At 42.0% G+C, this 14,104-nt stretch overlaps 1 protein-coding gene across 4 annotated transcripts in view; it reads right to left on the bottom strand.

Moving 5' to 3' along the window:
• HOOK3 (hook microtubule tethering protein 3) overlaps window positions 1-14,104 on the bottom strand; it is an 84,897-nt gene that overhangs the window by 26,772 nt on the left and 44,021 nt on the right. For all 4 annotated transcript variants that reach the window (XM_069572721.1, XM_070289506.1, XM_069572722.1 and 1 more), the window contains 5 exons: window positions 11,508-11,671; window positions 8,252-8,392; window positions 6,626-6,827; window positions 3,707-3,817; window positions 2,720-2,807 (listed from right to left, as the gene is read on the bottom strand). In XM_069572721.1, the coding sequence (XP_069428822.1) occupies window positions 2,720-2,807; window positions 3,707-3,817; window positions 6,626-6,827; window positions 8,252-8,392; window positions 11,508-11,671 (706 nt within the window). The remainder of the gene's footprint in view (window positions 1-2,719; window positions 2,808-3,706; window positions 3,818-6,625; window positions 6,828-8,251; window positions 8,393-11,507; window positions 11,672-14,104) is intronic.

Here is a 14,104-nt window from a genome sequence, read left to right as displayed (position 1 = left end):
TTCCCAATTCAGATTTTTTTTTTCTTTGTCCAATTGCTCTGGCTAGAACTTCCTGTAGCATGTTGAACAAAAGTATAGAAGCGGTGCTAGCAGGCATCACTGTCTTATTTCTGATCTTAGAAGAAAAGCTTCTAGTTCTTCATCACTGAGTGTGCCGTTAGCTGTGGGTTTTTCGTACGACCTTTCTCATGCTGCGGAAGTTTCCTTTCTAGTTTACATTATTTTTTTAAAGAAAGAGTTTTGGGCTTTGTCAGTTGCCTCTTCTGCATCAATTGAGATGATGATGTGGTTTTTTCCTTCATTCTATTAATGTGGCATATACTACACTAATCTCTATGTCTCTATTCTATGCGAGTTTCACCTTGTTCAATTAGAGCAGTTTTACAGTAACTTTTTTTTCTGTTTTTTGACATGGACCATTTTTAAAGTCTTTATGGAATTTATTACAATATTGCTTTTGTTTTTTATGTTTGCATTTTTTGGCCCTGAGGCATGAGGGATCTGAGCTCCCCAACCAGGGATTCAATCTGCACGGCCTGTGTTGGAAGGTGAAGTCTTAACCACTGGACCACTAGGGAAGTCCCTAAAGTAACTCTTGAAATCAGGATGTGTAAGCTCTCCAACTTTCTATTTTTTAAGTTTTTTTTTTTTTTGGTTATAGTGGACCCTTTCTTTTTTCATATAAATTGTATCAGTAGAATCAGCTTATCAATTTCTACAAAAAAGTCTGCTGAGAATCTGATTGGGATTGTATTGAATCTTTAGACCAATATGAAGAGAACTGCAGTCTCTCTTCACAACTGAATGCGGAATGTCTTTACACTTATTTATATATTTATCTTAGTAATGATTCATAGTTTTCAGTGCAGAAGTCTTGCATTTCTTTGCTAAACTTGTCTGCAGTTTATTCCTTAAGATAACTACTGCAATTTCATTTTCAGATTATTTACTAATAGTACACAGAAATGTATTTATACACTGATCTTGGACATTGAGACCTTGCTGAACTCAGCTGTCAGATCTCCTTTCCAATCTGAATGCCCTTCATTTCTTTCTTCTTTTTCTTCCGTGACTGCACTGGCGAGAAACTCCAGGTTGAACACTGGTGGCTAGACTGAACAGCCTTGCCTTGTTCCTGGTCTTAGGGGAAAAGCACTTTGTCTTCCATCACTAAGTATGAGGTCAGTTGTAGGATGTTCACAGATGACCTTTACTAGGCTGCAGAAGTTTCCTTCTATTCCGAGATTGCTAAGAGTATTTACCATGACTTATTTACAAAATGGAGACAGACTCACTGACATAGAAAACAAACTTATGCTTACCAAAGGGGAAAGTGGGTGGGTGGGGGGATAAATCAGGAGCTCAGGATTGGCAGATGCAAGCTACTGTGTATAAAGTAAACCACAGGACTTCCCTGGTGGGTCCAGTGGTTAAGAATCCACCTGCCAGTGCACGGCACACGGGGTCGAGCCCTGGTCCAGGAAGATTCCACATACTGCGGAGCAGCTAAGCCCGTGAACCCCCACTACCGAAGCCCACACGCAGAGAGCCCGTGCTTTCCACCAAGAGAAGCCACAGCAATGAGCAGCTCGAGCACACTAACGAAGAGCAGTCCCTGCTCATGCAACTAGATAAAAGCCCACATGCAGCAACAGAGACCCACCACAGCAAGAAAATAAACAAACAGAGAAATAAAATTATAAAAACAAAAACAAAAAACTGAGCTAGGGTTTGACAAGCTGGTTCAGAAACAGGTCAAGAGGATACTGAAATGCAGGTATGCAGGTTGGGTGAGCTGGGAAAGCAGGCGATCAGTATGGTCATTAGAGATCACAGAGGGGGCTGAAGGAGGATGGAGCTAACGAGCAGGTTTGGCAGAAAGAGGGCGCAGGGAAAAGGAGGCTGTAATCAGAGGAAAAGAGAGAGTCTAGTCTCTGGTAACAGGAAAGCCAGGGGCTGGAAACGTGAGTGGGAGTGAACAGATGGTGAAGTGTATGAGTCCTCAGCCAGGCTCACATGCTTCCCAAGAGGTGGAAGGCAAACTCTCAACAAAGTGCAGCTCCTTTCCTGTGAGGAGGAAAAGGTTTCTACTTTGGACGTTAAGCTCCCAAGTAGTGGGTGTTAGTGAACTGCTACCCACCTCACTTCTCAGCTGAAAGAAAGATCATTGATTTAGAAAGTCTGATATACTTTTAAAGAGGTCACTAGAAACTTTTCAGGTTTACTATTAACACAAATGATTTAACAAATGATTTAATAAAACCCAAACATTTGAATGCATTCCCAGGTGGCACTAGCAGTAAAAAAAACTGCTCGCCAATGCAGGAGACACAAGAAATGAGGGTTCAATCCCTGCGATGGGAATATGGCAACCTACTCCAATATTCTTGCCTGGAAAATTTCATGGACGGAGGAGCCTGGCAGGCTATAGTCCACAGGGCTGCAAAGAGTTGGACACAACTAAGTGGCATATATATATATGTTATATATAAACATTTGAATTAAAATTAAAAAGTAGGTAAATAAATTTGGTCTCATAACTATCGTCCATTTTCCATAAAGTCTGGGTAACAGTTCAAAATTTGTATCAATCTCATGGCCTCTTCTCCAACTTGAAGTTCTTGTTTTTTTGGTGCAATCACCTTAAAATGAATCTTAACATTTTTCCTGATACTACCGAAACAAATAGTCTTGTTTGGGCTTTTGAAACATTAGTTACCTTGAGTTGTGAGCTGTCCTTCCTGAGCCTGAACACAGCGAAGCTCTTCAATGGTTTCCTTCAGAGAATCCCTTTCCGATCGCAACCTCTGGAGGGACATTAAGAACAAGGGAAGTCAGCTTCAACCTTCATGGATTTACTCATTAGCGGTCTCTGCCTTATCTGACAGAATGATAAACAGTGTGCAACATGAACATGTTATAGCTTTTAATCTTTTACAGAACAATCACAGAAGGAAAAGATTAGATTTTTTCCAGTTCAACCATACTGAATATATTATATGGGCGAGGCAGTATTTTATCTAGTTAACTGTAAGAAACAAAACTATCTACTCCATTCTTAACAATGAGCATCTTATTATGTAAATAAAATTCTTTTCATGAAACATAAAAATCACACAACAAAGACACAATTCATGAATTATGACAAAGTAAAAATATTTTTTAAAAAAGCTTCAAAATGTGCTGAACAACAACAAAAAGAATTGTGTCCTCTGTATTAAACATACAGGAAACAGAAAAGCTACATAAATTTATAGCAAATCACAAGTAAGATGATGGAAAAGACGCAACAGTGGTATAAAAGTTAAATATATAGAAAATAAGAGTGAACAGTCTCTCAATCTTTCATTTTAGATCTATTTCTGAAATACAAATATAAATCTTCTTTAATTTAAAAATCAACAGGTGCAGGGAGCTCAAATCCAATGCTCTGTGACAACCTAGAAGGGTGGGAGGCAGGAGAGAGGTTCAAGAGGGAGGGGACATGCATATACCTATAGCTGATTCATGCTGATAGATGGCAGAAACCAAACAGTGCTGTAAAGCAATTATCTGCCAATTAAAAATAAATAATTTTAAAAATCAATAGGGTCTCTAAACTTTAAATTTATAAACAGAAGAAATTAACATACCCAAAATAAGAATTAAATATCACTTTCTTAATTTCAGCACTGATCAAAACCAAAATGCCCATATATATACTCACATCCTTTTCTTTTTGAAGACTGTCAACTTTTTCTTTTAGCCGCTTATATTCAAAATCTAATTTATCCGCTTTCTTCGATTCTTCAGATAATCTATTTTGCAGTTCTACTACCTGGTATAGAAAGGTATCATTAATTTTTATAATTTGATACATTAGAAATTATCAAATGTCTTCTACGGATCTATGAGGATTATCTTCCCCATAGATACTCAAAAAAAAAATAGATAAGTTACAGAAGCCTGACTCAATGGAGAGAACCTAGGTACAGAAATCTGCCTAGATACTGTGGTTCTAAAACCAGATCATCTGGAAGAACAAATGCTCAGACCTAGAAAAACCTACGGGACTTTTGTTTCCTGTAACACAGGTAACTGGGCAGTCTGGAAGTCCTTTCAGCATGAAGCAAAAGAAATGCTAAAGGGGAAAAGAGTCCGACAGCATTGCTAAGTTTATAAGAAAGTGTGGGAGGTCATCAGAGGCTAAAATTGGAGTGGAGGTTTGTGAGGAAGCTAAGGGCACTGTGAGATGCCACCGGAAGTACCAGGGATCCAGAACTTTAACATATGGGGAGACAGGTGGTGGTTGTTAAACTACCTTGGGTTTTGAAAGATGGTGAGTCAGTAGGTTAGGGAAAAAAACCCATCAGCTGGCAAAGTCAATAAGGAAACTTGCCTGCCTTAAAGTGAGTGTAACTTGAAAATGTGTAACCATAGCCTGTGGATACATGGATTTGTGTTAGAATTTTTGCCATATGTCTTGTCTGGCAAACCCTAAACCAAGCAATTAATTTAAGTCACTCTGGCTGGTAACGCGGTGGTAAATCTGGCATACGAAACACACATATTGCCTGGAGGAACACAGCCTCAACCAGGTCCCCGGTACTCTCAAAGCTAAAGATGAGAGCAAAACCCCAAATCACAAAAGTGTTCAAGAAATAAACCACTAAGAACAACAGTCAGCAGAAGAACATTAACAGTATGAACAAAAGCAAAACAGCAGAATAAGCCCTCCAAGGACGTTAAATTGGAGTTAAATACTTGAAGAAAATAAAGAAACCTAAATTACAAAAGGAAAAAAATACCACCAAATATGATCACGCAGGTATGAATACCCACCAAGAGAGAAGCTGCAGAAAGAGTATTACAACAAAAAATAAAATAACATTAAGCTCCAGATCAGAAACTAGTTCATGGGGTCGCAGAATTGGAGACGACTTAGCGACTGAACAAGATCAGAAAGAGAGAAAATGAGTGTAATATTTCTATATTCTATAGCGCAATTTCACCATAATAATTATAGGTGTAGAATTCTATTTCTTCTGTTTGTAATTCATGGTTAATACTAAATCTGATGTCTTTTATGAATTCTGAAAAACGCTCAGCCATTCCTTCCTTCAAATAATGTCCCTCTATAATTCTGTTCTTCTCTCTGGAACTCCGATAAAATCATTTCTTATTTTAACTTAATACCCTTTAATCACATTTATAGCTTCTCTGGACTATATTTAACTTTCAGTAATTCTTTCAACTTAGTTGTATGTTGAAAATTTTCATAATGAAATGTGGAAAAATGTATTCACCAAATACCCCCACCAGCCATACATGGTGTACAGGGTTGGGTTGTTCTACTAAAACGTCTCTATTATATTAATTGAATATAATTTTGATGCCAAAATCAGAAGACAAGGAAAGCACGAGATAGAAAACTTTGAGTAAACGAATTGTAGAGGTAACATATTCCAAGTAAAATAAACCAAGTGAATCTAACAACGTGAAACGACAAATAAACCTGCTATGAGTAAACTAAGCTTGTCCCAGGAATGCAAGGATGGTTTAGGCAGAGATCTACTACTATAATTCATCAGACCAACAGAAAGGAGCAGCAGCACAGGAGTCTCTCGACAGGTGTAGCTGATTAAATTCAACATCCGCTTACGAAAAATACCCATGAAATTAGGAAGACAACGAAATTTTGTTACTCTTAAGAAAAGGTGGCTACCTTAACCTAAAGCCATGCTTATAACATACTGGTAAAACATTTAAAGTACTGCATAAAAAATCAACAACAAGAAATGGTTGTCTATTATTATTGCTTCTGTTCAAGACTATAGTAAAAGTCAGGTGCGCTGATTAAGAAGGAAAAAAAGGGTATGCTGTAAAAAGAAAGAAACAAAAAAAGATTTTTATTTGTGTAAAATATGACTTCTGACAAGAAAACTAACAGACATCGTTAGAAGTAATATGGGTGACTTCCGTGGTGGTCCAGGGATTAAGACCCTGCCTTCCAGCGCAGGGGATTCAGGTTCCATCCCTGGTCAGGGGGCTAAGATCCCACATACTTTATGGCCAAAAAGTCAAAGTATAGAAGCAATATCAAAACAAATTTAATAAAGACTTTACAAATGGTCCCCCCCCAAAAGTAGTAATATGGGAATTTGACAAGATTGTAAAATCAGCGTATAGGACTTCCCTTCCAACATTTAAGAATCTGCCTGCCAACGCAGGGCACGTGGGTTCAGTTCTTGGTCTGGGAAGATCCCATATGCTGCAGGGCAACTAAGCCCGTGTGCCACAACCACTGAGCCCATGTGCCAGTTACTGAAGCCTGGGCTCCTAGAGCCCAGGCTCTACAGCAAGAGAGGCCGCCGCAAGGATAAACCTGTGCACCTCAACAAAGAGGAGCCCCTGACTGCTGCAACCAGAGGCAGTCTGAGCACAGCGGCCAAGACGCAGTGCAATACATTAAGACGTAACAGAAGCATCTGCTGCAGGGACCCATCGATAACCTCCGGATAAGAACCGAGTTTCAGAGGTGAAAAACCGAATACTGTGAAAACAAGTCGGTGGACTCTGGTGAGCCGGTGTGACTCTGGGGAATTCAGCTGCAAACAACGTTAAGAAACCACGAGATTCTTCTTACCTGTCTCTTATACGTCTCGAGTTGACTTCGAGCCGCGTTGGCTTTTCGCAGCTCCTCCTCCAGACTGACTGTGTTCTGCATATACATAGTATTCTTTTCTTCTAAGAGCTTAACTTGCCGCCTCAAATCACCTAGATCTTCTAGCTTCTTCTTATATGATTCTACTTGGCCTTCTAGTTTAGAAACTTTATCAGAAGAATGTCTAGAATGAGATGGGAAACCAGGAATCACAAACACACCCAAAGCTGTAGAGCTGCTGCAGACAGGGCTAAGCCAGGAAGGTCGCCAGGAAGTAACACGTTCTAATGAAACGACAAGACCAAAGGTTGAGTCCAGCTTAGCTTTTTGGGCAGGTTCAAAAGTGTGACCAAAGTGACAGCAAAATTTGTAATGAAGAGCATCACATAAAATTTGAGGAATGCAAGCAGGAGCAGGTAGTCACAGAGTTCCATGCAGCACAAAAGCAAAATAAACTGAACGATGTCCAAATAATTTGGCAAGTGGATGTTGTTAGTGACCAGAGGAACAGCTGTTTCAGAGCAGCAGTGGGGGCGGGGGGTAGCGAACGCTAGTGGGTGAAGGAGAGAATGTAACTCTGACCCCGTGTAATCTAAATCTGTTCTGGAGAGAAGCAGAGAGTCGTACTTCTCTCACGATTTGTAAGAAGAGAGGGACTGAAACACAAATAGATGCTTGGGGGTGGCGGGTGGTGGGGGGGGATTCAAATGGGAAGAGAGGTGATAACTGGTGTGGCACTGGTCCCTGCAGAGCCAAGAAGGGCTGCGACCAGAGCACCAGGAGTCAGCAGTGGACGGGGCGATGGGCACCAGTCTGCATGCAGGCAGCAGAGGCCAAAGACGGTGGGGATGCAGGAGACAGCACGCAGCGGGTCCACGGGTCATGACCCCGCCCCTCGGTGCAGGGGGCAACGTCATCCACCGAGACTGCAGCTCAGGAGGGGTGGGGGCGGGGGAACAGACAAGTGAGAAGAGTCAGGAAAACTCAGAGCAGCGACAAGCTAAGTGGGGACAGAGCCGTTCGTGGGTGGGCAGCAGAATGGGGGACCAATGGGGGGAGCCCAGAGGAGGGCGAGGATCATTAGTCTGTGGGAGGACAAAAATGACATCACTATGTGATTTTCTCTATTTGTTCTCAGCATTTAAGAGCCAAAGGGTAAGATACAGATGGTTGGAATGATCCGACGGAGGGCAGGTTATACTGGCAGAACGGTGGAGAACTGAAGAGGCAGGGAGCGAGGGGCCCGGTGAGAGAGCAGTTGATTCCAGCAAGGAAATGAGCCTCGTGGGGAGATAGGATCTGAGCAAGCGGACAACCGATCAGCCGGACGACGCAGAATGACAACCCAGGAGCAGCAGAGAGAACGCTCACAGCTACGCAAGCAGGAAGTGCTGGTCAGAGATTATTCCTACTTAACCAGCATTCATATGCAGCGCTGATCTGCCTGATACTGTCCCGCGGGCCTAGAATCAGACTCACCCAGTTCCACACGTCAGCCTGAGTGGGCGTGTGTGCTGTTCCCACTCTACAGATGAGAAATGGTTCCGTGGAGGTGAACCCTGGGGGCCTGGCGGGTCTGAGATCCCAGGGGGATGGGGGGTCGGTTACCTAAGAACATCTATTTCGTCCTTCAGAGACTGAGCGTCGTCTGCCAGAGCGGTCAGCTCATCGTTCTGCTGCCGAAGTTCAGAGAGCTCCTTCTCTAGCTCTTCGCAGCGTATTCGATAGTCATCTTTGGCTGCTTCCAGCCTGTCATCGAAACGAAACAGACCCAGAAAGCTCTGCTGTCTAATAATGCTTCTTAGAACAGCAAAAGTAAGTTGAAAACAATGACAATACGTTCTTGAACTTGTCTCCCACTTTTGTGACCGTATGCATGCTGCATTTCCAAGTTTTAACTATCCCGGAAACAGATCCTGCCGTTCTAAGACTTGAAGAAAGACAACAACCAACTGCCATTCCTCCACTCAGAAAGTCAGACACCAAGTGGTATGTTTCAAAATGTATCAGCCATTAAGTTTTATTTTTAATTAGGAAATAAACATACTCCTTTTGAAAGCTTAAAAAATGCAGAAAAACAAGGAAGAAAAAAATCATGCATTACTCTCTAGACGGGTACCTACTGTTAACATTTATGGAGTGTATCTTCTAGCCTGACTTCTTTTCATAGATCTTTTCACCTCTAAAATATGGATAATATGGTTCCTAATTTATTTTAATTCGTTGTTGCTTTTTTGGCTGAACCTCACGGCTTGTGGGATTGAACTTAGCCCCTCTGCAATAAAAGTGCAGAGTCCTAGCCACTGGGCTGCTGGGGAATTCCATGTATGAATTTGTTTTGCTTAATACATACACCTTTCCTTTGGATTTACAGGATCCTCTCTCACGTCACAAATCTTTATCACTGGTTATTTTAATTTTGTTTACGTATTTAATGTATAAAGATTCTTAGTTTTTATCCAATTCAACTAATGAATCTCACACTTCATAGTTTTTGCTTCTAATGCACAATTAGAACTTTTTTCTTCTAATTCATTATTTTCTGTTAGTTATTTATAAGGTTTCATTTTTTAACATTAAAGTTTTCAATTTCTCTGGAAACCATTTGGGTATATGATACACTGCAGGAATCTAACTTTTCCTGTCATAATACCTACCAATCTTTCCCAAACCATTTAACAAATAACCTTTCCCTATTGATTAGAAAATGCCACTTTTATCATATTACGAACGTTTACATATGCTTGGACTGGTTTATGGATCCTTTGTGTCACCGGGTCTGTATTTTGCTGCACGGGTGCCAGGCTGTTTCCATTAGGGTAAGCATTACAATTCTTTCTTCTTCTTCATTTATATAAGCAGAATGTTCCTGGTGATACTAGTTACTGTTAGCAAGGCTTGCAACATAAGCAAAGGTGTCACATAACCCTCTCTCTCTTAAATGTTTACTGGTTCTGAGGACTTCTCAGCTGGTTCTCTTCTAGCTTCTGGGTGGACACACATTATCTATAAATAATGATCATTTACTTTTTGTCTTTCCAGTATTCTCATCTCATTTCTTTTTCTTATTTCATGTTCTAGAAAAGTAACAACAGCTAAATCTTATATAGCTTCTATGTGCCAGGAAATATTCTTAAAATACTTTACATATGTTAAATCATTTAATGCTCACAAAAATTCTAGAGGGTAGACAAAACTATTAGACCATCTTAGAGAAATGGAGGTATGCCGAAGGTTATACAGCTAGTGAGGGGCAAAGCCAGGAATTTTAGAGTATCAAGAAAAAAGTCAAATAATATTAATAGATTAATACTCATCTTCACCTTATGTTCTTAACTTTACTGATAATTTCACGTACCAAGCTTATTTTTTATTCTTCCTTCTTTAACTTATGGATTGGAGGCAGCATAATACATTTATCTACTGTAATAGATTTAACAGTTACTACAACAGATTTAATAATATTTCTGGGATAAAGCTTATTTTTACTATAGCACTGGATTGAGTTTGCTACTCTTCTTTTCAGAATTGTTTAAAGAATACTTATAAATGAGATGTTAGTCATTTGAAAATAACAGTAATAAACCCATTATGTTAATACAATATATTGTTTATGAAACACAACTACTTTCTAAAAATGGTGATGGCAATGTTTTTTACATTCTGCGATTCAAATCACTGGTTTACTAGAAGACAGCTGGGTTCTCCTGTTTCTACATGCATCTGATGTGAGGGTTTTTTGGCTGAGGTTCATGAAGGAAATTTAGTCTAACACAGATATGCAGCTGGAAGAGACAGAGCCTGAAGACTCTCTGAAACGGTCCTCAGATCACAGTCTAAACTGCGGTTGCAGACCATAAGCAATGGACATTTGTCTTAGGTTTCTGGGAATACTAAGATAAAGTGCACTTTTTTCCGGTCAAGGCAAACAAAACAAAACAAAACATCACATCACTGGAGAAAAATAAAGACTGGTAGATATGTAACCATATTAAGTTAGTGGATAAGTAATGATACTTAATTTTACCCACAGTTTTAACATTGAAAATCTATGGCTACGTAAGAAATGGGTCATGATACATTTTCTAGAAATTCGTAACATAGTATTTCTATCATCCTGCCAGGTCCTTAGACTTTGCCGCTCTGTTCTGTCTTGCAGGACAGCAGATTTTCTTTTTTACCACCCAACTGCTCGTGGGCCCTCTTCCTTTTTGGCCCTTTCCTCCTCAAGAAGATGTGTTAAAGGAGGACTCCTTTACATCGGCTTGCCCTTTAACTACATCTGTCTCTATAAACTTTGCCCCGGGCCTTTCTCTTATGCCCTTAGACTGTGCCCTGGAAGGCACAATCGCTAAATTCCACGCCTGGTTAATTTTTTTTTTTTTTTTGGCATCTGGCCCTTTAAGAAGATAGACTTAATTTGAAACCCTATCCCTGCAGTTTGTGATCTAACTTCCTTTCTTTTGTTTTAAATTTGATTTCCAGTTTTGCATGAACTTAATCTTTCCAGTGACCGTTCCAAATCACCCTCGGGCCCCTTTGCTACTTCTTCCTGACGTTTTTCTCAGTCTGACTTTAGCTGTCTCTAAGCACCTGGTGGGGTAGGGGTGGGATGGTAAAGAATGCTCCTTCCCTTCATCCACAGTCACGGTTCAACTGGGGCGTTCTGTCTGCAAGTCAGGTTGAGGGTGAGAACTTTCGTAGACGTGCGCTTATTTCACGGTGTGTGGGAAGACTTTTGGGAAGTGGCTAATCACAGAGCCACCTTGGTCTGCAGTTACCTGGAAGCCCTAACACTATATTCTTAACTGCAAAAGACATTACCAGATTTTAAAAGATTAGGTCTGAGTGAGGGGTCCTTTACCTGAATGTTTCTTCCTGGAGCTGCTCTAACTGAGTCTGGAGCTGCAGATGCCTCCTTCCTGCTGGACTGTTAGGATCTTCTATAGAATCTGACTGATTAAGTCTTTCCATTAATACCTGATTCTCTGCCAACAGACTGCTTTTCTCCTCCTGCAGTGCTGCGACCTGTTAGAACGTAGAAAGACAGGGGCTGTTTTCTCCAATTACACTGGAATCCGCAGTAACCACTTGTAAATTACCATTATGAATTGTGTGTGTGTGTCAGTCGCTCAGTTGTGTCCAACTCTTTGTGACCCCGCAGACTGTAGCCTACCAGGATCCTCTGTTCATGGAACTCTCCAGGCAAGAATACTTGAGGTGGGTGGCCATTCCCTTCTCCAGGGGATCTTCCCAACCTAGGGATCAAACCCAGGTCTTCTACACTGCAGGCAGATTCTTTACCATCTGAGCCACCAGGGAAGCCAGTATGAATTAAAGCCTGTCTTTAAAGAGGTACAAGTAACCTCCACTTAAAACATTTATATTATTTAGCAATATTGCACAGACAGAGCAGTATGTAAAAGTAAGCAATAATTCATTTTAAAAATTTCAGATTTGAAAAGATAATTCGCCAAAGAAGACATGTAAAAGGCTTCACAGGTGGCTCAGCGGTAAGGAATCCACCTGCCAATGAAGGAGACGCAGAGATGCAGGTTCGATCCTTGGGTCAGGAAGATCCCCTGGAGTAGGAAATGGCAACCCACTCCAGTCTTCCTCCTGGGAAAATTCCATGGACAGAAGACCTGCTGTGCTACGCACATGTGGCCGCAGAGAGTAGGGCAGGACTGAGTGAGAAGGCAGATACACACCCAATGGCAACTAAGTACACAAAAAGACACTCACGATTACTCACTAAGGAAAAGCAAAGTGAGACCATAATGTTATAGCCACACACCACTCCCACTAGGAAGCCGGATATTAGAGAGACTGGCTGTACCAAATGCTGGCGAAGATGCACGCAAGTGGGATTTAACACACCTGGTGAGAATGTGTAATGTTCTGAACGCTGTGAATACCTCGTTTGCATTTTCCTAAAAAATTAATCACGGAACTACCACATGACACAGACAGTTTACTCTTAGGTATTTATTTACCACAGAGAAACAAAACATATGTTCACAGAGATGCAGAATGTTAATAGCAGCTTCGTTTGTAACGGCTTCCCTGGCGGCTCAGATGGCAAAGAATCTGCCTGTAATGCAAGAGACCCAGGTTCGATCCCTGGGTCGGGAAGATCCCCTGGAGAAGGGAATGGCAACCCTCACCAGTTTTCTTGTCTGGAAAATCCCACGGACAGAGGAGCCTGGCGAGCTACAGTCCACGGGGTCGCAAAGAGTCGGACATGAGTGACTAACACAAACGCAGAAAAACAGATTTATCGACCGGTGAACAGCTGAATAACAGCACAGCCATTCAACAGAACACTGCTTGACAACAAAGGAATTAACTACTGCTACCAACAATATGAATGAACCTCAAAAAAAAAGAAAAAGAAGCCAGGCAGAAAAAGAGTACAGTGTGCGTGACTCCTTTCATATGTGATTCTAGAAGATACAAGCTAATCCAGAGACAGAAAGCAGCGCCAGGGCTGGAGGAAGACGACAGAGAAAGCGTTATCCTGACTGTGGTGATGCCAACAGGCATCAGAATTGTACACTTCAAAAGTGGGCAGTTTACTGCAGGTCAACTACATCTCAAGAACCTGGAAAAGCAGAAGCCGCCTCCACTTTCAGTTCTCCATCTCCGCCCCCATTTCCTCTCGAACCTGTTCCAGAAGGGCTCCTGCCCCACCGCCCCCAGGACCAGCAGAGCTCTGCTTCCTGCGGCTCCTGGAACACCTCCCTCTCCTGGTCCTCTCCATGGCCTCCTGCCTTGGGGAACCCGTGGCTTTTCCTTCCTAAATACACTGATGTCTTTCAGTAGCTGGGCTGTAAACACCATGTATTCACTGAGAGCTCGCACATTTCTATTTCCAGCTTGGGATCCCAAACTGGGCATCACGCCCACGAGGCGTTCGACTTCAACCTGTGCAGGTGGGACTCTCACCTGCACCCCGGCCAGCCCGCCTGCCGTCTCCCATCTCAGCAGTGCTAACTCTGTCCTTCCACTTGCTTGGTCAGGACCTGTCACAGCTCATCCTCACATCCACTCTTTCAGCAAACATCAGCAGCTCTGCCTTCAAACAGATTCCCGCCACTTCTCACCACCCCCAATTCTGATTTAAGCCAACCTAAGTTTTCACCTGACTGTCCCAAAGGCGTCTGATTCAGTCTCCATGAGTTGGCCCTCACCCTCAGTCTAGTCTCCACCGAGGAGCCATCAAAACCCAAGAAAATAAAACTCAGATCACAGGATGACTCTGCTCGCAAGCCTGCAATGGCCTCCCCCTTACTGAGCCTTTCCCAAGGCCTGTCTGGCCTCTGTGGACAGTTCCTCTCTCCAGCTCCAATCAGGTGCGCTGATCTGGATGCTCCTCTGGGGAAGACTGGGAGGCCAGCTCCTCCACGTTCTTAGGATCTCTTACAAACTCACTGCCTCCGCTGGCAGGCTTTGCTGAGG

This window comes from Ovis canadensis, chromosome 26 (genome assembly GCF_042477335.2).
Source record: "Ovis canadensis isolate MfBH-ARS-UI-01 breed Bighorn chromosome 26, ARS-UI_OviCan_v2, whole genome shotgun sequence".
NCBI classification, from domain to species: domain Eukaryota; kingdom Metazoa; phylum Chordata; class Mammalia; order Artiodactyla; family Bovidae; genus Ovis; species Ovis canadensis.
Note: the sequence above shows the minus strand (reverse complement) of the source record. Positions and strands in the feature narration are given on the sequence as shown.